At 44.0% G+C, this 25571-nt stretch overlaps 1 protein-coding gene across 3 annotated transcripts; it reads left to right on the top strand.

Annotated features, from left to right (window-relative positions):
* Positions 1-517: 517 nt before the first annotated feature.
* Positions 518-4849, top strand: LOC119366150. Of its 3 annotated transcripts, none has more exons than XM_037631833.1 (8): positions 518-928; positions 1050-1142; positions 1243-1347; positions 1958-2106; positions 2962-3023; positions 3464-3592; positions 3665-3727; positions 4559-4849. In XM_037631833.1, exons 4-8 carry the CDS (start codon positions 2011-2013, stop codon positions 4617-4619), a joined length of 411 nt encoding a protein of 136 aa, XP_037487730.1. In that variant the 5' UTR covers positions 518-928; positions 1050-1142; positions 1243-1347; positions 1958-2010; the 3' UTR covers positions 4620-4849. The 3 variants fall into 3 exon arrangements, 2 of the variants coding, with proteins under 2 accessions (XP_037487730.1, XP_037487731.1); XM_037631834.1 differs by having other exon boundaries at positions 1211-1347; XR_005175947.1 differs by lacking the exon at positions 2962-3023.
* The last annotated feature ends 20722 nt before the right edge of the window (positions 4850-25571 follow it).

The raw sequence follows: 25571 nt of genomic DNA, 5'->3' as shown, positions 1-25571 counted from the left end.
CGCTTCGAACTGAATCGGCGGAAATTTGTCTTTTTCATGAGAGGTGGATCAAAACTTTTTACACCCAACGATTTGGTCAATTGTGGTTTAAATATGTCCTAGTATTTTAGAAAATTGATTTGGTACAATTTTGCAACAATTATTTGGTAGGCCCTTCACAAAAAAACTCATTTTGGTCACTCGAATAATGATTAAAAATAGCTACAAAGATAAAAAATTGCATGCAAACTGGCTATCATCCATAAAATATGGTCTAAATTGATAGAAAATTTTAGTTGTACCATTTTGCAAAATACTTTTGATAGCTGCTTCACAAACCCTCCTAGCTTTAGTACTTAGAAACTATTCTAAATCATAATTTTTCTGAACCAATCAGAGCTCTTCACACGGATCACCCCCCTTAGCCGATCTGGACCGTCCACATCCGACGGATCCAACGTCTCTCAGGTCCCCTCTCAACCCAACCCAACCCAAACCCTAGCAGCCCCCCTCTCCCACATCGCCGCTGCCATCCACCCCGATCCCATCCCTCCCCTCGTCTCCCTCCCAAGCCCAACCCAGTTCCTCTGCCCTCTTCTTCGATCCCGTGGCCGCCGCCGCCCCTCATCTCCACTGGTGATGGGCTTCCCCGCCGGCGACCTTGCTGCCCTTCTCCCGCACCGCTGCCGCCCCCACTCTCTCGCCCTTCCCCATCTTCTATCTCTTCCCTTGGCCGTTGCGCGACTATGGAGCAAAAATCTATGACATACCGGCACCAACCTCGCGCGCTGACGAACGGACCAATCCCAAATCCCTCCGACCCGGATCCCGCTCCATGCGGCCGCACGACGGCGAGGACGACGGTGCCGGCGCCGGCGACCGCAACGAGCGCCTCTTTGCGGGCATGCGCTTCGCGCTCGTCGGCTTCGACCCTGCCTCCGAGTCCCAGGTGCTCCCACCCGCCCGCCTCGATGTGGTTCCCGCTCCCACGCCCCCCTTTTCATTTCAGTTCCGTGCTGGTTTGGCCCGATTCGGCCCGTCTCACCGTGCGAGGTCCCCGCGTCTGGCAGTACCTGTCCGAGATGGTGCGGCGCGGCGGTGCCGATGCCGACGGGCACGGCGCGGCAGGGTGCACCCATGTCATCGTCTTCGGCCTTGTCTACGTGAGTTCCCACTTCCTTTGCTCTTCCGGGGGGTTTCGTTGGGCGCATTTCTCGCTGACTTGGTTCAGTGGTGTTTGTTCTTCAACTGAAATGCACGCAGGATGATCCAGTGTGCGTGGCGGCGCGGGAGGGCGGGAAGAAGGTCGTAAGTGAGCTGTGGGTGGATGATAGCCTGGATGCCGGAGTGATTGCCAATGCCGATCGGGTCAGTTCTGCTACTGTACTAACTTTACCTGAACTAAGATGTGTGTTCTGAATAAGTTCACCAAGCCATTGTCTTAACTGAATAAATTGCGCTACCGATCTCTGGGTGTGCATCCATCTCTGCTGCTGTCTTCGATTTTGGGAATAGATGCTAGTTTGTTTTACTTTGTACACTCCGGATGTCTAATATGCATTGTGGAGAAGGACTATTGCTATGTTTTATAGGAAATAGCGTGCATGCTACTAATTGCAGTGCCGTTTAGCAATTTTGTATCTCTTCTCATTAGAGCAATTTGCACGTTCTGTTTGTATCGCTTGCTCCTTGCTGGTTCAGGTCTCATCAAATAAAAAGGGAAGTCATCGGTGTTGTCTCTATGTACCATGCCATCCAAGCTTACAATCTGTTTTTAAGACTAATATAACAGGGAGGCTAAGCTTAAAATATGTATCATCGTCTTTCTCTTTGAGTAGAACTGAACTAGGACTTGGTATTTGCATCTCAACTATATTGTAGTGTACCCAATGTGGCCTGCTCTACTTTGAGTTGGTTCAAATTTGAATGGTTTGCCGTGTGTATGTGTGATCTGAATTCTGAATGAGTCTTTTGGCAGGTACATGGAGGCCGGGAGCGCCAAGGCGCACCTCACGGACGCGGACGTTGATCATGGTGTACCAGCTTTGCAAGGGCGTTGCTTTATGCCACGGACACAGTGTCCGGCACCATGACCTCGACCCACACAACCTGCAAATTGGTGAATGGGTTGGTATCCTCTGGTTTGATCCCAGAAAAGGAAGTGTTCTCTTCTCTTTATCGACCAAAGGCACTTTCTTCTCTCATGGATGGATGGGACTCCATCAATTTAGTATCAGTTTAGGTGTTAGTATGCTGTTGATGCTTGTGTTGATGCCATGCTTTTTGTCTTGTCATGTGCTGATATTAACTGGCAGCATCAGCTCCCATGATTGCTTGCTTGCTTACTCTATAACATGTACTGCTAAAACATGTTATCCTACTCCATGATGTTGTATCATTTCAAATACTCCTGGACATCAGCTCCCATGCTGTTGCATTATCCATAATCTATACTGCTAAAAGAGGAGTATAAACTGGAGTAATTTTTCAGCCATTATCTTTGTTTTCTTTTGGGCGGATGCTCTCCACTGGAGTACAGCTGGGTACTGCATCTCTTTTTGCATTCCTTTTTCAGTCAGTGCTTGAACATTTTTTTTAAAGATGAATTGGAATACTCCCGGACAGCAGTACATGGAGTATAGCTGTAACTTCTTGCAGTATAGCTGTAGCAGTCCATTAGGAGTAGTTTTGCATCAGTAGCATTAGGAGTAACTTCTTGCAGAAACTCTTTGACACAAATATTGTCATGCATCAGTAGCATGTTTGCTTGTTTTGGAGCAAATTAATTAGTTGTAATGTTTTTTTTGTCTGAGAAACATGTCAAGCTGCTTTCCAACCCTGTGGAATGTTGCAATCAAATATTCTCTGATGTCCTTGCTTTTTCAGCTTTGCAATCTTATTCTGAAAAATTATTTCAATCTGAAATTCTTAGTTTTAGAATATCTATTCTAATTTATTAATTCCCTGGTTACTACTATGCAGGGGATGTTACTGTTAAGTCAAAAACCTGCATTGCAAGATATACTGCAGTGCATGTCCTTGTGGTACTATGGGATTTATTAGCTGTTTGGATATGTACTCATATTGTGCCATGTATTTTATTAGCTATATGATTACACATGTCAGTTTTATTATCAAAATCTGAACTGTAGTAGTCATAATATTGGGCTGTTGGGAGCCTCACCTTTTTGTGCACAATACATTTAGCACACATATCCACAGTGAGTGCTTATGAAATAGCTATGTGTCCTCCATAATAAGTGCTTGTTCATGTTTGGTTTTCCCTAAACTTTGTTTGTATGCTTGAGAGCAAATTTAGTTGATTCTTTGATGGAGCACTAAGACTATGCATGGAACATTAGTTTTTAAGATCTAAATCTGCTTGTCGTTCCTGTGATGATGTAGTTTAGTAGATCTTAACTGAACCATGTCTGTATTATGTGCCAGTGTAGTTGTACTGATTCTTTGGTTTTCATCCGTGCAGCAGAGGACAAGGGTGTCATGGCCAACCAAGGCGCATGGTGCTCGCAAGCGACGAGCAGAGGTTGTTTGACATCGGCACAGAGGAGGAGGACGGGCACAGACGGAGGACAGAGCACCTCTCTTCTTCCAGGTTCTTCTCCTTATCTTCACTTAATGTATGTGCCTGTGCTGCAGCTCACCCATGGTCTTGTTTGTCTTGCAGGTTAGTGAGAAGCTTCAGGAGGAGCTCAAGCACGGCCACCAACAGGCACCACCGCAGCAACAGGTAGCACGTCCATCTCCACCTCCCTCTCCCTCTGCTCCCAATCCTTTTTATTAGATTATGCTGAGTACATTCTGAACCCCCTGATGTGACACAAGTATATGCACATGCTATGATTTAAGTGTTGCTTGTGTATGGTAAATAGGTTAAGCACCCACCGTTGTTTGATACTATTTTGTTTAGGATTCTGGTCCTCTATGTGTGTAATCTCCAGACCACGATCAAGCATACACACACGGTTGATTTGCATGGAACGATTACTACTAACTAAAGAAGGAAGCAGACTTCTTCACATAAAGGAAGATATGTCTATTTTAGCAATATAAAAAAATTAAAAAAAATTGTTTGTATACAATCAGATCATTCTCACTTATTAGTTGAGTTCTAAGTACATATAATCTTTAGTTCTCTGGTTATATTATAGTCGGAATTATACTGTGTGACAATCTTTAGTTCTTGGTTATATTATAGTTAGAATTATACTGTGTGACTGAGTTCTGTTGGGAGTGTGCATGATTTTATCCATAGCTGGCACTATGGATAGAGCTTTGTGTGTGAACTGGAGTTGTTCCTGTTATAATCCATTTATTAGTGTTACATGTGTAGCCAGTAACCAGAACCTGTGCTTGTGCCATGCATATTCATATAGTCTCTATTGTCTTGTATGAATATCTTATTTTAACTAGCTCGGCTAAAAAAGCTTGGTACTAGCTGAAATCTGTTTATCATTATATAAAGAATTGTCCTTTACTCCTTTACTACTTTTTTAATGGAATGTTCATATTATATTGGCTCCAGTTTTTTTTGATTCTTCTTAGCTGATTCATGTAACAGGGCAACTGTGGAAGGCATGTTGTATTTCTGTCAGCCCAGTCCTGACTATGTCTGTCCGTGAGTCCAACATTTGATCGCTGTTGAAGGAGCTCCATGCTGAAGAAGAAAACACTTGTAGAGCTTGTAACATTACTTGGAGAGCTTGTAAAGTACTGTAGAGCTTTGCATTTGTAGAGCTTGTAAAGCATTGTATATGTTAGAGCTTGTATTACGTGTCATTTGTAGAGCTTGTAGTGAATCTGGCTATTGTTATTTGAATAATTATGTGTGTTTTCTGCTTGCTTATTTAAATACTGGTTATTTTCTTACTATGAAATTCAAATATGATGTCAAATTGAAATATGAAGAATCTGAGCCTAATAGCTGGGACCCATTTATCAGAACCTGACAAGTGGGACCTGTTTGACTAATGGACCCATTTTATAAAAAAAGAAAACTAAAATTGCTGGTACAAAAAGGCCATGGCCCAGAAAATAAAAAGGCCAAATTGTAGGGCTTGGCCCGTGTAGTTCACCAAAATTAGAAGCAAAAAAATATAAATGGGCTGAATTAATGGGCTAGGCCCATATAGACACCTAATCGGACCGGGCTGATTCTTATCCACGTCAGCTTGCCACACTGGATCCTACCTGGCTTGGGGAGGCTGCTAGTGACCAAAATTTTGGTCGAAGAACCAAAGACCTTTTACATATGGTCGTTAATTTCATTTTACGACCGCCAGCTTTTGACCTTCTGTTTTTGGTCACAAAAAGGTCGCAAATGAAAAACAATGACCTTTCAGTGACCAATAGTCAAGGTCACAAGTTGACATATTTCTTGTAGTGATATAAGTCCATGTACCCTAAAAACATCGAAGGAGAAGATAGATCGGGAGTTCCGCCGCCGTAAGCCTCTGTAGCCACCAAAAACCTCTCGGGAGCCCATTCCGGCACCTTGCCGGAGGGGGAACCCATCACCGGTGGCCATCTTCATCATCCCGACGCTCTCCATGACGAGGAGGGAGTAGTTCACCCTCGGGGCTGAGGGTATGTGCCAATAGCTATGTGTTTGATCTCTCACTCTCTCTCGTGTTCTCTCTATGGCACGATCTTGATGTATCGCGAGCTTTGCTATTATAGTTGGATCTTATGATGTTTATCCCCCTCTACTCTCTTGTGATGAATTGAGTTTTACCTTTGAAGTTATCTTGTCGGATTGAGTCTTTAAGGATTTGAGAACACTTGATGTATGTCTTGTCGTGCTTATCTGTGGTGACAATGGGATATTCACGTTATCCACTTGATGTATGTTTTGGTGATCAACTTGTGGGTTCCGCCCATGAACCTATGCATAGGGGTTGGCACACATTTTTGTCTTGACTCTCCGGTAGAAACTTTAGGGCACTCTTTGAAGTACTTTGTGTTGGTTGAATAGATGAATCTGAGATTGTGTGATGCATATTGTATAATCATGCCCACAGATACTTGAGGTGACAATGGAGTATCTAGGTGACATTAGGGTTTTGGTTGATTTGTGTCTTAAGGTGTTATTCTAGTACGAACTCTTGAATAGATTGATCCGAAAGAATAACTTTGAGGTGGTTTCGTATCCTACCATAATCTCTTCGTTTGTTCCCCTCTATTAGTGTCTTTGGAGTGACTCTTTGTTGCATGTTGAGGGATAGTTATGTGATCCAATTATGTTATTATTGTTGAGAGAACTTGCACTAGTGAAAGTATGAACCTTAGGCCTTGTTTCCTACCATGCAATACCGTTTACGCTCACTTTTATCATTAGTTACCTTGCTGTTTTTATATTTTTAGATTACAAAAACCTATATCTACTATCAATATTGCACTTGTATCACCACCTCTTCGCCGAACAAGTGCACCTATACAATTTACCATTGTATTGGGTGTGTTGGGGACACAAGAGACTCTTTGTTATTTGGTTGCAGGGTTGTTTGAGAGAGACCATCTTCATCCTACGCCTCCCACGGATTGATAAACCTTAGGTCATCCACTTGAGGGAAATTTGCTGCTGGCCTACAAACATGTGCACTTGCAGGCCTAACAATGTCTAAAAGAAGAAGGTTGTGTAGTTGACATCAAGTTTTTTTTGGCGCCGTTGCCGGGGAGGTTAGTGCTTGAAGGTATATCTTTAGATCTTGCAATCGAATATTTTTGTTTCTTGTTTTATCACTAGTTTAGTTTATAAAAGAAAACTACAAAAAAAATGGAGTTAAGTTTGTCTCATACGCTTCATCTTTTTAATATCTTTTGTGAGTATGATGAAAAGGAAAATTGTGCTCAAGTGCTAGAAGAAGAAGTTTATAAAATTTTTGGCATAAAATATTTGAATGGTGAGAATGATTGCAATGTTGTTAGTATGAATTCCTTGAATATCCATGATGCTAATGATATGCAAAGACACAAGCTTGGGGAAGCTATGTTTGATGATTATGATATTTTTTTGTCCCCCAAGTTTTGATGAGAATATTTATTATGATGAGAGCATGCCTCCTATTTATGATGATTATATTTATGAAAGTGGGTTTGGAAGAGTGTCAACTTTAGGAAGTAGGGATCCCACTATTTTGGAGGATGTTGAACCTTATTGTGATGAACATGAAAGTGGATTTGGAAGAGTGTCAACTTTATTTAGTGATGATTCCACTATTTCGGAAGAGGTTCCAATTGATTATGAGAACAAAGATGCTATCCATGGTGATTATTGTGATGACTTGTATGCTATTAAGAATAATGATAACCATGAAACTTGTCATCATGATTTTAGTTTTCAATTGGATTATGCCTCGTATGATAGTTATTTTGTTGAGTTTACTCCCACTATTATTCATGAGAAGAATTTTGCTTATGTGGAGAGTAGTAAATTTTCTATGCTTGTAGATCATGAAAAGAATGCTTTAGGTGATGGTTATATTGTTGAATTAATTCATGATGCTACTGAAAATTATTATGAGGGAGGAACATATGCTTGTAGGAATTGCAATAATATCAAGTTTCCTCTCTATGTGCTCAAAGTTTTGAAGTTGTGCTTGTTTTGCCTTCCTATGCTAGTTGATCATTGTTCCCATAAGTTGTTTGCTCAAAAAATCCCTATGCATAGGAAGTGGGTTAGGCTTAAATGTGCTAGTCATATGCTTCATGATGCTCCCGTTATGTTTCAATTCTTATCTTTTATGTGAGCATCATTGCCATCATCATGCCTAGCTAAAAAGGCATTAAAGAAAAGCGCTTGTTGGGAGACAACCCAATATTTATCCTTACTGTTTTTGTGTGTACACATGATTATGCTACTGTAGTAATCATGTTTTATAGCTTTTGTTTCAATAAAGTGCCAAGTAGAACCTTTGGGAAGACTTGGGTGAAGTCTTTATGATCTTGCTGTAAAAAAACAAAAACTTTAGCGCTCACGATATTAGCTGACATTTTTTACTGGAGTTTGTTTTTAGGTTGATTCTTTTTTTCATATGATTAATAGACAAATTACTCAGGTCCAGCAATTTATTTAAGATTTTTTTGAGTTCCGGAAGTATACGTTTGATACAGATTACTACAGACTGTTCTGTTTTTGACAGATTCTGTTTTCTATGTGTTGTTTGCTTATTTTGATGAATCTATGAGTAGTATCGGAGGGTATGAACCATAGAGAAGTTGTGATACAATAGATATTACACCAATATGAATTTAGAATGAATTCACAACAGTACCTAAGTGGTGGTTTTATTTTCTTATACTAACGGAGCTTACGAGTTCTGTGTTGAGTTTTGTGTGGTTGAAGTTTTCAAGTTTTGGGTAAGGATTCCATGGACTATGGAATAAGGAGTGGAAAGAGCCTAAGATTGGGGATGCCCAAGTCACCCCAAGGTAATATTCAAGGACAACCAAGAGCCTAAGCTTGGGGATGCCCCGGAAGGCATCCCCTCTTTCGTCTTCGTTCATCGGTAACTTTACTTGGAGCTATATTTTTATTCGCCACATGATATGTGTTTTGCTTGGAGCGTCATTTTATTTTGTTATTATTTGCTTGATGTTATTTAGAATAATGTTTTGCATCTATATTTTGAATAAAAATGTCAAGGATAGCCTTCACCATGCTTATTTTGCAATTATACATGTTGCTGTTTGAAAACAGAAAGTTTACCGCTGTTGCAAAAATTCCCTAGAAAAGTCAGAGAATGGCATAATGCTGAAACTTTTTGCATATTGAGCTCTGATAAATCTTCTAGAGCGTAGTATTTTTCTCATAATTTGTGGAGTTAGGGAAGTATGATGAATCTTGCATTCTTTACAGACTATACTGTTTTGGCAGATTGCTGTTATGTTTGCATTGTTTGCATATGATGTCTTGTTTAATGATTCTATTTGAGGATAGGAGTGTTAAATATGCAGAGGCATTTAGTATGCAATGTTGAATAATAATTTTAGTGATTTGTTACAGTAGAAAATGATAAGGTTTTTGCATTGGTTTATACTAACCTATCTCATGAGTTCTTGTTGAGTTTGGTGTGGATGAAGCTTTTGATAAAAAGAGAAACCATGATATGAGAGGAATTAAGGAGACACAAAAGTTCAAGCTTGGGGATGCCAAAGGCACCCCAAGATAATATTTCAAGAAGTCTCAAGCATCTCAGCTTGGGGATGCCCCGGTAGGCATCCCACCTTTCTTCTTCAACAACTATCGGTTAGTATCGGTTGAGCCTAAGTTTTTGCTTCTTCACATGAGTTGTGCTATCCTTGCAATGTCATTTTATTTTGTTTTGCTTGCTGTTTGAATACAATACCAAGATCTGAAATTCTTTAATGAGAGAGAGTCTTCACATAGTTACACAATTATTTAGCTACTCATTGATCTTCACTTATATCTTTTTGGAGTAGTTTGTCATTTACTCGTGTGCTTCACTTATATCCTATGAGTAAATGGTTTGAATGAGTTGAATGTCATGAATCTGAAATTATTTATGTTTCATATGCTTACCCCGTTAGGAGTAATGACTTCACATCTAAGAAGTAGAGGTAGTAAGTTTATTTAAGGTTAGCAAGCATTGTATTGGTCATTTGAACAATTCATGAAAGAATATTGAAGGAAGAGAGATTTCACATATAAATATACTATCTTAGACATCTTTTATAATTGTGAGCACTCATTAAGTATGATATGCTAAAGAGTTGATGTTGGACAAGGAAGACAACGTAATGGGTTATGTTTTCTCACATCTTAGTTAAAGTATATTGTCATGGATCATTCAAACATGTTGAGCTTGCCTTTCCCCCTCATGCTAGCCAAAATTCCTTGCACGAAGTATAATTACTACTTGTGCTTCCAAATATCCTTAAACCCAATTTTTGCCATGAGTGTCCACCATACCTACCTATATGTGGTATTTACCTGCCGTTCCAAGTAAATTTGCATGTGCCAAACTCTAAACCTTCAAATAATAATCTGTTTTGTATGTCTGAATCGCTCATGTAGCGACTAGGGGCTGTCAGTATCTTCCATGCTAGGTGGGTTATTCTCAAGATGAGTGGACTCCGCTCATCATGCACGAGAAAAATGGCTGGTAACCGGGATGCCCAGTCCCATGATCAAAAGATCAAAATCAAATCAAAATTAATTGCAAACAAAACTCCCCCAAGTTTGATGTTAGTTGGAGGCACCCATTGTTTTGGGCAAGCCATGGATTGATGATTGTTGGTGGAGGGGGAGTAAAAACTTTTACCATTCTGTTTGGAACCGCCTATAATGTATGTAGTATGGAAGATATTGGGAGCTCTTGGTCGTTATGTTGACAATGAGATCATACCTCTCAAAATTATTTATCTCTATTTCAAAATTGAGCTCTGGCTACTCTGCAAATCCCTGCTTCCCTCTGGGAAGGGCCTATCTTTTACTTTATGTCTTTTACTTTATGCAAGAGTCAAGGTGATCTTCACCTTTTTCTTTTTCATTTTATCCTTTGGCAAGCACCTCGTGTTGGAAAGTTCCTGATATATATATATATCCAATTGGATGTAAGTTAGCATGAACTATTATTGTTGACATCACCCAAAGGTGAATACGTTGGGAGGCAACACTATAAGCCCCTATCTTTCTCAGTGTCCGATTAAAACTCCATAACCACAAGTATTGCATGAGTGTTAGCAATTGTAGAAGACTATATGATAGTTGAGTATGTGGAGTTTGCTAAATCAAAGCTCTGATATAGACCCTTCCTGAAAATAAGATGAATTGCAGTTGTTTGATGACTGAGAATGAAGTTTGCTAGTTTTTGGTCTATGCTTTAACATGTGAATAGCTTGTTACTTGATCATTGAGAAGTTTTATGAGATGAACTATTGTTATGACATATAATCATGCTAGAAAAGGTGATTGAAATTATCATTGATCAAACTTGTGCACCTTCTAGCATTCACACTTCATAAATTCTTTCTTTTATCATTTACCTACTCGAGGACGAGTAGGAATTAAGCTTGGGGATGCTGATACGTCTCCAACGTATCTATAACTTATGAAGCATTCATGCTATTTTATTATCTGTTTTGAATGATTACGGGCTTTATTATACACGTTTATATTACTTTTGGGACTAACCTATTAACCGGAGGCCCAGCCCATATTGTTGTTTTATCGCCTGTTTCAGTATTTCGAAGAAAAGGAATATCAAACGGAGTCCAAACGGAATGAAACCTTCGGGAGCGTGATTTTTGGAAAGGATATAATCTGGGAGACTTGGAGTTCAAGCCAGGGAAGGATCGAGGAAGCCAGGAGATAGGAGGGCGCGCCCCCTTTCTCCTGGGCCCCTCGAGGCTCCCCCTACCGACTTCTTTCGCCTATACAAGTCCACATACCCTAAAAACATCGAAGGAGAAGATAGATCGGGAGTTCCGCCATCGTAAGCCTCTGTAGCCACCAAAAACCTTTCGGGAGCCTGTTCTGGCACCCTGTCGGAGGGGGAACCCATCACTGGTGGCCATCTTCATCATCCCGGCGCTCTCCATGACAAGGAGGGAGTAATTCACCCTCAGGGCTGAGGGTATGTACCAGTAGCTATGTGTTTGATCTCTCTTCTCTCGTGTTCTCTCTATGGCACGATCTTGATGTATCGCGAGCTTTGCTATTATAGTTGGATCTTATGATGTTTCTCCCGAGAGCGGCGTTTTGGCTCCTAGGTTCGTATGCACCCATTGTCGAAATACACATTTCGAAAACTTAAAAAATTAGGAACAAAAATCCCACGTGTATATCTGGACATTTTATGTGCGTTCATAAGGTTTCGGTGAAAAACGACGTTTTTGTGGTTTGTGTAAAAAAGATAAAGAAATGCCTCATGAATAGTTATAATGAAGCATCAGAAATTGTCTTTTTTACACAAGCCACAAAAAACATCGTTTTTCACTGAAACCTTGTGCACGCACATAAAATGTCCGGATATACACGCGGGATTTTTGTTCCAAATTTTTCAACTTTTCGAAATGTGTATTTCGACGATGGGTGCATATGCAACTAGGAGCCAAAGGCAATTACTGGTTTCTCCCCCTCTACTCTCTTGTGATGAATTGAGTTTTCCCTTTGAAGTTATCTTGTCGGATTGAGTCTTTAAGAATTTGAGAACACTTGATGTATGTCTTGCCGTGCTTATTTGTGGTGACAATGGGATATTCACATGATCCACTTGATGTACGTTTTGGTGATCAACTTGCGGGTTCCGCCCATGAACCTATGCATAGGGGTTGGCACACGTTTTCTTCTTGACTCTCCGGTAGAAACCTTGGGGCACTCTTTGAAGTACTTTGTGTTGGTTGAATAGATGAATCTGAGATTGTGTGATGCATATCGTATAATCATGCCCACAGATACTTGAGGTGACAATGGAGTATCTAGGTGACATTAGGGTTTTGGTTGATTTGTGTCTTAAGGTGTTATTCTAGTACGAACTCTTGAATAGATTGATCCGAAAGAATAACTTTGAGGTGGTTTTGTACCCTACCATAATCTCTTCGTTTGTTCTCCTCTATTAGTGTCTTTGGAGTGACTCTTTATTCCATGTTGAGGGATAGTTATGTGATCCAATTATGTTATTATTGTTGAGAGAACTTGCACTAGTGAAAGTATGAACCTTGGGCCTTGTTTCCTACCATTGCAATACCGTTTACGCTCACTTTTATCATTAGTTACCTTGCTGTTTTTATATTTTCAGATTACAAAAACCTATATCTACTATCCATATTGCACTTGTATCACCATCTCTTTGCCGAACTAGTGCACCTATACAATTTACCATTGTATTGGGTGTGTTGGGGACACAAGAGACTCTTTGTTATTTGGTTGCAGGGTTGTTTGAGAGAGACCATCTTCATCCTATGCATCCCACGGATTGATAGAGCTTAGGTCAACCACTTGAGGGAAATTTGCTACTGTCCTACAAACCTGTGCACTTGCAGGCCCAACAACGTCTACAAGAAGAAGGTTGTGTAGTAGACATCAACGGCAGCTCCATCGACGGAGACACAAGAAAGGAAGGAAGATGGACGACGTTGGAGCTCTGTTCGAAGAGGCGGGCGTCGCAGCGCGGCGGGCGCAAGGAGCAGAGGATGAAGAGGCAGGGGAGTGCGAGCAAGAATGATGTCCGCGCCCCCTCGCCCCAATTTATAACCCCCGTTTCGAACGTGGGGGAGTGGGATCGTTTGCGCTCGCCTTTTACACTCGCCCGCAATAAGTGCGCACGTACGCGCGCAATAACTGCACGGGGAAGAGCAACCGACTTGCGGATGCCGCAATAAATCCACGCGCGTGGGCCAAGGGCACACGGCGGCGGGCCCCAGCACGTCGCCTAGTACCGTCACGCGCGTGGCCTATCAAGCCCCTCCGACTTCCCGGCGCCACGTGGTGCCCGCGCGAAGCCCGAGGGATCGCTCCAAGATTCGATGGACTCCTCGGTTTCCCGCCACTGTCGGGATGCCGCGATCCGGTTTCCAAAAACCGGCACACAGTGGGTGTTGCCGGACCCGTCATTCGCAGGATTCGCCTTTTTTAAAGGGGGAAACTGCGAAGGTCCTCCCATCCGAGGACGGCGGACCTTCACAACTTCGGGGACTACTATCGGGGGGATGAACCTCGGGCACGCAACAGAACCCGGATCCTTTTCAAAAACAACGGGGCCAGCATCGCCCCTATAGCCGGCCCGCGCTTGGCCGGGTCGCTCGACCCGGCCAGGCCCCTCGACCCGGCCGAACTCTCTGACCCAGCCAAGTCCCTCAGCTCGGCCTCGACAACCAGTGCAAGACAGCCGAACCCGGCACGCCAAGACTTCCCCAACAAGCCAGCTCCACCCCTGGCGTGTTCCTCAACCCAGCCACGGGTCAGCTCCCGTCCCATCCAGGCCGTACGATGGGACGAGTCTTCATCCATAAATGACCGAGGCAACAGTGCCCCGCCCATGCCTCTAGTTCGCCGGAGCATGACAACAGTGCCCCTCACCTACCCGCTGACCAGGGCCGGCGTGGCAACAGTGCCCCCGTCGTCGACCTGACGGAGCGCCACTGTACCCGACTTGACTCGGCCATCCCCTGACGATCGACAAGATGGCACACAGTTCCCCTAGGCATGCAGGGCCCGCACCTAGGGGAACCCGGCGAACCACAAGCCCCCGGCGGGTCCCAGCCCTGGGTCCCCAGACGCTGACGACCCGGCCCTACGGGCATGTAGCATTACCATTGTACCCCTGGGGGGTTGGCCTATAAACCCCCCCAGAAGCCCTCACGCATACGGGCAAGCAAGCTGGAAGCACTAAGCACGCAGGAACTAGCCACTGATCAGTAGAACACACTCTGGAAGAAGGAGCAGCCTAAGCCTTGGCCGGCCTCCCTTCTTCCCCCATACAGCTCTAGGGGCAACCTTGTACTGTTGCATATCAACCACACTCGACAGGACTAGGGGTATTATCTCTCCAGAGAGCCCCGAACCTGGGTATGTCTTGCGTCCCGCGCTCGCTCATGCCAACCCGCCTCTGGAGCCCACCAGTGCCCTCGAGCCTCCTCCTCTCTTTAGCCATCCCATGGCATCTACCGTGCGCCCACCACGACAGCACCGCCAGGTTTTCCGGTCGTGGATGTGGTCCGTTCCCGCAGTTTCACCTCTTCCCCAACCTGGTAGATCCTTGATCGATCTAGTCTAACCGGTCGTTGGCGGTTCTATCGGTAGTTGGAGGTTGTCAGTCGGTTCATCTTGTCACCATGGAGGGACTCTGGATATCTTGTTTCTCGGGTGGTGGCCCTGGTGGCGGGAGCCGCCGTGCTCGTGGGCTGAGCACGCGGCTCAAGTGCAGGCGGCTAACAGTCATAGCCACCTGGGCGTTATGGTGGCCGGCACTTTGACGTTCTGTGGCGGTGTGCGGCTGTCATCTGTGGGGCTCGTCGCACCCTGGGTGTAGGCGAAGTATGCTTGCCGAGGTGAAAACCCTATATGGCTTGGCCAAGCGAACGGAGGCGACGCCCGTGGAAATCGTCACCTTCTTGAAGTCTCGCCTATTGTTGCTCCTTGTATTTCATCGTGCTCTGGGTCAAAATCTTGATTCTTGAAACGGGCGGTGGTGGCGCTCCGGTGTCATGTCCTTACTTAAGGCACCTCTTGGAGCTCACAGTTCATCAACTTTCAACTTCATCTCTTTGCAGTGTCTTTTCACCGAGAAGAGCTGCTCCGTGATGATGCTTAGTATCGCCATAGTGATGCTTAGTGTTATTCTCTAGTTCTTCGAGCCGTTTGGGGCTGTTGTACTTGTTGGTCTTTGACACCTATATATCTTGCCTTGGTTGAGCGTGCGCGCGTGTGTGTGCGCGCGCGCGCGTGTGTGTTGGCTTATATGTTGGTTGTTGATTTATCTCTAAAGCATGGTGAGAGCCTTTTTGGGTAAAGTTATACGTATCAAGTCATGTCCTGGCAAATGGGTAGCATCTTTTCGAGAGATATCAACCAAATTCAGCCCCAATCATGCAAAGAATGTATTACCAACAGACGAGACTGGCTGGGTATTGTGGTGTTTTTTTTCTTTGCAGTGGACATGCACTTCTTTTTTGTTCAGTACAACCGGTTTTTCCTTTTGGGCCATTGGTGCAGACTCAAGTATCAGCCATATATTGACTATTTTCAGCTGCGCACAAGTCGAATGAAATATTTTTTTACATTCTAGTAGGTTGGTTTTTTGTATGCACCACAGACAAGAAACGTGAAAAAAGAAATCAATAACACAAATAATCAATAACATAAAAAATCATTAGCACATTAAAAAAACACAAAGTTCTAGTAGACCGGCAATACGAAAAGTAACAAAAAATGCAAGAAAATTTATAGAAACTCAGTACACAAAAGATCATTTCCACATTACCAAAACATATGCACATTAAAGAAACAAGTTGCACCAATAAAGTTTTAAGACCAAAATAAATCATCATAACATATTTAGTAGTACAGACAAAAAATTGTACATTCAAGTACACACGTTGCACATTACAAAAGTATACGTTGCAGGTTTTAAAATTGCGCAGCTAGTGTATATTTAAAGTGCAGCAGACCAAGTTTTTCATTTGAACACCCGAGAAGTACATGTAAAAGAACAAAAAAAAAAGCAATATTACAAATACAATGGTTGCACGTTTTTCGAACTACAAGGAGAAAAATATTAAGTTCTCCAACAAAAATAAGATAACTACAGGGGAAAGCACTCGGCTAAAGCAATTGTAAATAATTAGGTACAAACGATCACTAAAAAATCCGAAAAAAACTTATTTTCTGTGCAGTTTTATGCTTAATTGCTATTTTATAACAAAGTTACTTAAAATATTTGTATTTTGGCATTGTTAATAAAATGTTAAAATATGTAAAAGAACTATGTATATTTTCATGCTTTAAATGTGCAAATATCTGTTTACATATTTTCTATTAAACTAGTCCCTCCGTCCCATAATGTAAGACGCTTTTTTACACTAGTGTAGTGTCAAAAAACGCCTTACATTATGGGGCGGAGGGAGTATTAGATAATCAATCTTTTATTACAAGTTTCCAAACCAAGTGTGACGACCCAAATGAAAATTCAACCATCTAATGACCAACGAAAAATGTTATAACTCGCTCCTACCAAACAATGGGTATTCCTCGTGTAAGCACTCCACTAACTGGGCCAGACCAGTAGGAGGGAGTGGGGGCGTCGGTGGTTTTTCCTTTGTGATTTTCTTTTTCTTTTAGATTTCTGCTTCGGTTTTCTCGCGCTCTGTTGTCCGAGCGGGTTTTTAAATTGATTTTCTGAAAGTTACTTTCTCTCTGGTTTGATTTTTTGTTTTCATTTGTCTTTTTAATGTTACTTTTGTATTTGAATTCTTATTTTTCTTTTGTATATGAATTCTTTTTTTTCTTTTGTATATGAATTATTATATCTTTCCTTTTATCCTTAAATTCCTTTTTTCTAATTCTTTTAAGTAATCGAATATATGTTGAACATTAAAAACATTTTATAAATTAATTAATGATTTTTAAATACTAGTTGATTTTTTTTTGAAATACTAGTTGATTTTTATGCGAAAAGTACTTTTACTAATATCAACTTTTCCCCCTAAATACATGGTGATTTTTCGAGCACACATAAAAATTACATTTTTTATAAATATATGAATAATTTTCAATAAGATGCCATTTTTAATACAAGTTACTTATAAAAAACTATAAATATTTTTGAAATACATGATGAAATTCTTTTGTACTATAATACATGATGAATAATTTTTACATGCATCTCAAAAAAATTATAAATGTATGAAAATAATAAAAAAATTCTAATATATATTTAAAATATTTCAGAAAAGAAAGAAAAATATGAAAAATAATTTCTAAGAGTAATAATTGAAGCAACCATCACCAACTCAACCCATTGTAATTAGGACCGATAATATGGCTTGTCAAGTTGTTGTAGCTCACCGCGTGCACATTTCTTATGCTAGGTCCTGAGAGGTTGCTTTTACTTATCGACTTATTTGTCTTGCCATTATTATTCGTATTTGTATTGTTTGGTTTGTACACTGTACTTTTTCTTGCGGGTAAACTCTTGCATTGCTCAAGTCACATCGTCCGTACAATCAGCTTTGGCTAGCTCCAAAGAATCTACCGGGCCAGAACCAGGTCATCGTTCTTCCCTCAAGTCTAGCAAATTTAGCTACGCTATTGCCAACCTTGTTCTATTGTGATTTACACGAGTAACCCAAGAATCACGAAGACGCATAAGATGCCTAATCTCTCTAACTATGGAAGAGTAAATCGATCAATCAAGATCCGTAGCTTGAATCAGCTTGATTGCCATGATGGAGTCCATTTCGATGATAACTTGCCAATATACCTGGCAATGGGCAGCCCGGCCCTGTCGGCCCGAAAAAGCCCGATCGGGCCCGACCTTGTCCATGGGCCGGGCCCGGGCCTAGGTTTTGAGCCCGAAGGCCGGGCCAGGCCCAGGCCCGTCATATGTGTCGTTCAATGGAGAGGCCCGGCGGGCTTTTGCAGTGATGGGACGAGCTTGAACCTGTTTCTTAGGCCCGACGCCCGGGCCGGGGGCCTGGATTTTTTTGCTTTGGGTTTGGTCAGGCCCGGCCCAAGGGATGGCCAGGTATACTTGCCAGTCACTTTTCTGAATGGCTCCATGCAAGCACAAAGTTCAGCTTCAAGTGCTTCCCGGCATGAAAAAAGTTGTCTATAAACGGTGTAGCCAGGTATTGCTACCTCTATCATCTCACAACACCATACCTGCTCCAGCCATGCCATCCTCTGGACCATACATGGTCTATACTCTGTACTATGCTCATTGCTCGCAGAGGTACTATAAGCGAACAACGAAGAATGTATCACGTGGCCCTGGTTTGGGATCTCCAGAGAATAGGTGGAAATTAAAGTGCCCACGACATCGGATAATATGATGCCCGGCCCGGCGAATCATGTCATCCATGCAAATTGCAGCTAGCACTAGTCTGGTAGTGATCATATCAAGCAATGGACACAGCTAACACGACGGCAAGTTGGCACTCGACAACTCTGCACAATATCTGCGTGGTAAACGACGCTGCGTTGATCTGAATATCCCTGGATGTACGGCGTGCGGGCCTCCCCAGATGCATGAACCATGATGATAGATGGAGGCGCAACACTAAAGGTGACGCGTTTGGTGCCCGGCGTCGTGTATAATGAGACCTTCGCATCGCTCTCAGAACTCACACCGCTCTCCCCCCACCAAAATCAAGCACTAGATCTACCTACGTGGTTCAGATTGTCGAGAGAGTAGCAGCGTGCAGGTGCAGTCTGTTCACTTCCACCAACATGGCCAACTTCGCCGCCCAGCTCAAGGATAGGTTTTTCGGCCTCGTCGACCGCGTCGCCGGCTGCGGCCGCCCCGGGGTCAAGGAGGAGGCCCCCAAGTCGGCGCCGGCGCCGACCGTGCAGGAGGTATGTTTACATTTTACCTGGGAGTTCAACTGTTTTCTAAATTTCTACTGTACAATGCTTAACTCACCGTGTTGCATGTTACCCTGCTTGCAGCACGTCGAGATTCGACCGAGAGGCCCAAGTGTGTCGGGAGGATCAGAGGCAGGAGTCAATTAGACACTGCGGGTGCTACATATTTTTTCCCCTTAAATTAGTAGCATTAGATTCATGATAAAATATGTTTTTATTATATATTTATTTGGTTTCACAAACATTGTCATATTTTTGCACAAACTCAGTCAAATTTTGAGATAGTTTGACCCCTCAAGAATGTTGAAAATGTTCTTTCAAGAACGAAGGGAGTATGCCATAAGCCAGTGTATTCGTAGTACGTCTTCTTCGTCTGAGGTCTAAGAGGTAATCTGTATTTCACTAGCAGGAAGAATGAAAGCCAACCGGTGAAGTGCATCAGCTCGCCCGCTGACGCTCCCGCGGCCCCAGCCGGGGAGCACTCCGCTGCGTAAGCACCGGAGCCTAGCACCTCCGACTGAGACAGTCGGTGAGCTCGGCCGGCGGACAGAGATGAGATGGGTCTAGAGCAATTCTTTGGAATGATCGATCCGTCCGTCGGGAGATGATGAACCGGAGCCGGAGCCGGAGCCGGAGCCGTCTCTTTCACTCGCTTGTAATAACGCGTACGTGCTGATCTATGTGTCCCGCCGCCCGCTCGATCCAAAGCTTTCTCTTCTTTTTATCATGCCACTGTTTTTAGGGGACCATTAATTCCCTAATTGTTCGATGAGATCAATTTTCTCTTTCTTTTGCCAATGTCGTGTAATCAGTTGGCTCTCAACATAAGCAAGATTTGTTCTCATCGATCTTCATTCAGTTTTAGCCTTGTTCGGTGATGCGTTGCAAACAATAAATTAAACAGAAAACAACTAAAGAAGCCACACCTTTCATAAACGGCTTTAAAAACGCCTAAATGGGCACTTTTCTGACATGATACTTCTTTGCTAAAAAAATTGTGAAAAAGTGGTAGTTTTCGGTCCAAAAGTGATAGTATTTTGTTAAATACTCATCCGTGAGTCCTGATGGAAGATGGAAGATGGATCAGTTCAAGTGCCACTTTGGAAGATGGAAGATGGAAGATGGAAGTAGAAGGTCTACCTTTTGTTAAATACTCGTCCGTGAGTCCTGATGGAAGATGGAAGATGGCACTTGAACTGATCCATCTTCCATCAGCCAAAAAAGGTAGACCTTCTACTTCTAGTCTATCTTGCTCAAAGTTGTATGTTTCGTTCCACCAGCTGCACTAAAAATCCATAACTCTATCCTATCCTTAGAAGAAGAAGAATTTTTTTTTCGAAACGGAGGCAAAAGATTTGCCTCATCTATTAAAGTAGAGGAGAATAGAATTTTGTAGAGTTACACAAGGCCGGAATACGGCATGACAATTACTCGCGCAATACAATTTTCCCTAATTGTTTAGCCCCTGCAGTAACCCATAGGTTGGCCTCATCTATAATAAGCTTGAGAAGGATTGGCGGTGGCGTCACTTTGTGGCGGAAGACTCTAGCGTTCCTTTCGTTCCAAATTGTCCAGGATACGAGTATGGTAAGGAAGGCCATGGCTCGACGATCCGGAATGCTCGAATTGATGCGCTTGTCCCACCAAGAGAGGAGGGAATCCTCAAGGTGCCAGTCAGAAGGGTCTAGATGCGCAAGCCCATACTTGTCAATGAGCATCCGCCAAAGCCTCAAGGTGAAGCGGCATTTGGCGAATAGGTGGATGCCCGACTCCTGCACCTGCTTACAGAGCGGACAAAGACCGCAGTTGTCCCAGCCACGTCGCTCTAGCCTGTCGGCGGTCCAAATCCGATCTTGTAAGGCCAGCCAAGAGAAGAATTTGACCTTTGGGGGCGCCCACATTTTCCAGACCATGGAGTCCATGGGGAAAAGCGTCAAACCCAGAAATTGTGCCTTGTATGCAGTGGACGCCGAATATGAGCCGTCCCAAGAGTGCTTCCAAATGATGTCATCCTCAGAGTGGATGTCGAGGTGTATGTCATGGATGAGCAGCCAGAGGGTGAAAAATTCCTGCACATGCTGGCCAGTGATGGTAATGTCTCGTCTGATCGTAAGCATCCAAGCATTCTCTGTAATAGCCTCTCGCACCTTCCAGTTCTTTCTCCTCGAGGCCTCAAAGACGAGAGGTGCAATGTCCTTCGGCTTGCGGCCAAGCAGCCAGGGGGAGTCCCAAAAAGGCGTTTTGGCCCCATTGCCCACGATGATGGAAGTGGAGGCGTAGAAAAAATCACGGTCCTCCTCGGTGCAAGGGTTGCCCAGGCCGACCCAGAGCTTGGACGGCTCTTTCCATTCAAACCAAAGCCATCTGAGCCTCAAAGCACGAGCAAATTTGTCGGTGTTAAGAACACCCAAACCCCCATAGCTGGTGGGGCGGCAGACCATGTCCCAGTTGACTTTACATTTGGCACCGGTGGTCTTGTCAGAGCCGGACCAAAGAAAAGCTCGCTCAATCTTGTTGAGGTTGTCAAGGGAACCCTGAGGGACAATGAGTGGTGTGATGGAGTACACAACCTGAGAGGTGATGACAGATCGAACAAGGGCCGTGCGCCCAATGATGGTGATGTTCTGCCCATCCCAGGTGACCAATTTTCTAGCCACCTTGTCCTGGAGGTATTGGAAGTCAACTTTCTTCAGTCTCCAAACCGAGAGCGGGAGGCCCAAGTATTTGATAGGGAAAAACGCCCTGGTCGCCGGGATGCTGCTGAGAATGCTCACAAGATCCAGGTTGGCGCATCAAATGGGAACGACAGAGCTTTTGTGGAAGTTGATGCAAAGGCCCGTGACGTCTCCAAAGCCTTTTAAGATGGTTGCAAGGTTGTCAATATCACTCTTAATTGGCGCCATGAACACGGCGGCGTCATCCGCATAGAGGGAGGTTCTGACCATTGTACCTCGGCCACGAATCTTATGAATGATTCCCTTGCGCTGGATCAGGTCGCAACAAGAATGGCCATCAGAGTTAATTTGTACTCCCTCTGTCCGGAAATGTAAGACGTTTTTAGACACTATGATAGTATCAAAAAACGTCTTACATTTCGGGACGGAGGGAGTACTGCATAAGATTTGCTTGATCTTCAGGTTTCAGTGCATGCGCGTGTGCATATACGATCGATCTTGTTGTTTTGTTGGGCTGCGCCAGCTATGGTTTCTTCAGTTCAACACAAAATATCACGCTCGCTCATGCTAACATGTTCAGGTCGAAATTCAGTTAGTCAGGAAAACATATCCCCCCTTGCAGTAACAAGTAATAACGTCAACAACTCCATGCTTGGAATCGCAACAAACCAAAGGCGGGCCAATACGTCGTTAACAAGGAAAGATTATTTCAGACATTGACCATGTGTGTCACACTGAAGATGATAAGAAAAGAGACAGAGACACAAGTGATATATCTTCACTTCCTGCAAAAAGCATGAACAATACTTGACTCAGGGACACAACTTTTAATTAGGGAAGAAACGAAGTGCACTCTCTATATATGAGATCAGGCAAGGTAAAACTCCGCATAGAGACATGGAGGAGTTGAAGTTTCCTTGCATAACATAGCAAAAACTTTAACATATGTATCTCACTTATGAATGGGCTGCACCAGCTATGGTTTCCAGTTCAACGGAAAATACCACGCTCATGCTAACACATTCAGGTGGAAATTCAGTATGCCAGGACAACATGCTTACAGTCTAACATCAAGAGCTCTATGCTTGGAATCACATACGTTGTACCTGTCTGCCGCCACGAGTAGATGCCCGGCCATCGCCAGATCTTCACCTTTGCTGCTAGTCATCTCGATCTCAAGATCAGGCAGTGAGTCGGTGTAGAGGAAATGGAGCAAGGACTTGAACACATGAGGTTGCATATCATGGATTTCAATCAGACTATCAGTTTTTTCTTTCATGGCGCCCAGGAGCTCCGCCTTGAATACGGATGACCTCGCAGCAAGCACGATCCTATGAGCAGAGAACTTGTCCCCACCGACTAGAAAGGTGACATCGGCTCCATCCATGGTCTCTAGGAGGTTGCCGAAATGCAGGTGCAAGTCGCTGGGAGGAACCTCGACAAACTGCTCACCCATAGTATCTCTTAGAGTGAGATCATACCTGATGGTGAAGCAGTCATCTATCAGATAGGCCGATTCCTGTAAAGCAGCCTGGTCGAAAATGAGGACATAAGCTGAGCCTTTGCGTCGGAAGGTAACATCGCAGCTGTGTGGCTCCACTGCTAACCCATCCTTGTCAAGTAGACAAAATCCGAGTTTGAGCTTCACATTATTGGCATGAAGTGAATCGAGAAGCAGGTGCACAACTATCAAATCCGCGTGTTTTGCCGAATCACCGTTTGGATAATACCTGACAGTCCAGTTGTGGCCTCCAAAACTGAAAGGGGAACAAGTTGTGTACTCACCATTCTTGAGTAGCTCCTTCCCTATTGAGCATCCATCCATCTTGAGCAAGTATGACCCTTTGTCAGCTACACTGACAGCAGAAACCTTGCACTCATCTGCCATTGCTACTTTGCTAGCTAGGGTAGTAGCGTAGGAGGATGGAATGGATAATAGCAGCCGCTTGCCTGCCGCCTGCCGCGGTGAGGGATGGGTCTGCCGGCGCGAGCAGAGGAGCTTGCTTGCTTGCCGCGGTGAGGGATGGGGGAGGAGAAAGAGCACCGCTTGCCTGCCTGCCGTCGTCGGCCGGCGCGGTGCGGCGGAGCGAGAAGAAGAAGAAGAAGAAGAAGAGTGAGAGCAGCAACGCAAGTGCAAGTGGGGAATGCGGCGGCGGCGGCGGCGTGAACAAGGGCTGGCGTGGTGGTCTAGGTTTTTTTGTTTTTTTTTTCGAGAACTAGCGTGGTGGTCTAGGTGATGGCCACGTGAGTGAGGAGGGCTCTTGTTGGGCTTAGCTGTGCTTCGGCCCATGTATGTTTGCTCTATAATAAACCTGACTCTGTTTTTTCTAGTTGGAAAAATTGTTGCCGCTTCATTCAGCGTTTTCGGTGATATCATGTGCCCCTACAAATATCTCGTCTTTGACGGCTCATTCTGCAATGCTAGGTAGGTTCATATAAGCTTTACTTATATTGGAACACTCATGAGCTGAACCATTTCAACACGCACGGAAAAAAAGATGAAAAGTCTCTTTCTATTAGACAACAATTCTTCATATGTCAATAAAAAACACAAGTCAGGAGCCGCAGAAACAAGATGCTGAGTTTGCACACCAAAACCAGGACCCTCAAAGACAAATGATTTCTCCTGATTGATCGATCGATTCATTCATTCAAGGGAACACCAAGCTTTTGCTGACATCCTCATGATGTTACCATGAGAGGACCTAACAGCATAATCACCTTTTAACTCACCTGGCCTTCTTAGGCCCTTCCGAGTGCTCCATCGTGGACAGGTGCTAAGCATGTCACATAAGCGAAAAAATGACATGTCACAGCATTTAAGGAGGAGAGAGAGCATTTTAGTGACCCTAGAAAGAACCAATGCCAAGCGCGAGAACCTAGGCAAACCACTTAAATGAAGCAATTTGACCAATGCATGAAAGACTTTAGGTGCCAAGTCATTAAATAAAGTGTGCTTAGCAACAACAAATTAAGCACCTATGCATTGGGGAGTTGAGCTGCTAAGATATTTAATGCACTTAGCACCTCCCCTAAGCACCCTTGCATTGGAAGAGGTCTTAACAAGCGTGAGTGTGGAGGTGCAGAAATCTGCGTCATCTTTAATGAAGCTCCACCAAAGATAGGTGAGGGGAACGGTGCTCGCGTGCCACAACGAATGCGCATCGGCATACCCCTTGTATCCAGAATCCAGAAATAAGAGATGTAACCTCCACCGAGGCTCCTCAGAGCTCAGGCACTCTCGGCCGTCGGATCGGTTCGCTTGATGTGATTCCGGCCATCGGATCGAGCCGCTGGATGACCTCGACCATCGGAATGGAGGCAAAGCCTCTGGAGTAACTATTCATTCCGGCCCCGGCTCCCACATGAGGGAAGGAGGAATGGCGAGGCGAGGCAAAGCCGCGCCCGAGGCTGACCAGTAGGCCTCCGCCAAGGCCGCGCCCAAGGCTGACCAGTAGGCCACGGTCACCAAGCGCCCGCACAAGGGAACCACGTCAGGGAAGAAGAAGTCAGCGCCCAAGTCCGTTGCTGCTGCACACCCTCTCTAGCATCCTCTCATCGTCCTCATGTTCGGCAGAAGGAGGACGAGGACGTTGAGCGGACATGGGCTATCACTCTCTCTGAGGGCGAACTCGAGCGCTACAGCATTAGCGAGGACATCCGCGAGTTCGTCAACGGCATGACCGTAATCACCTTCCGTGACTTCCCCCTTGCAAGGTACTGTTTACTCGTGGTTCAGTTTTGGGGACTCGGAGCGCTGGATTGACTGATGACATGATTTTGTTTGCACAGATGAGTTGGAGCCGTCGGATGTGTCCACGGTGTTGAATGTGCCTCAGCATCTGAATGAATGG

The sequence above is a fragment of the Triticum dicoccoides genome, chromosome 2B, assembly GCF_002162155.2.
Source record: "Triticum dicoccoides isolate Atlit2015 ecotype Zavitan chromosome 2B, WEW_v2.0, whole genome shotgun sequence".
NCBI lineage: Eukaryota > Viridiplantae > Streptophyta > Magnoliopsida > Poales > Poaceae > Triticum > Triticum dicoccoides.
This window is presented reverse-complemented; position numbering and strand designations above follow the sequence as displayed.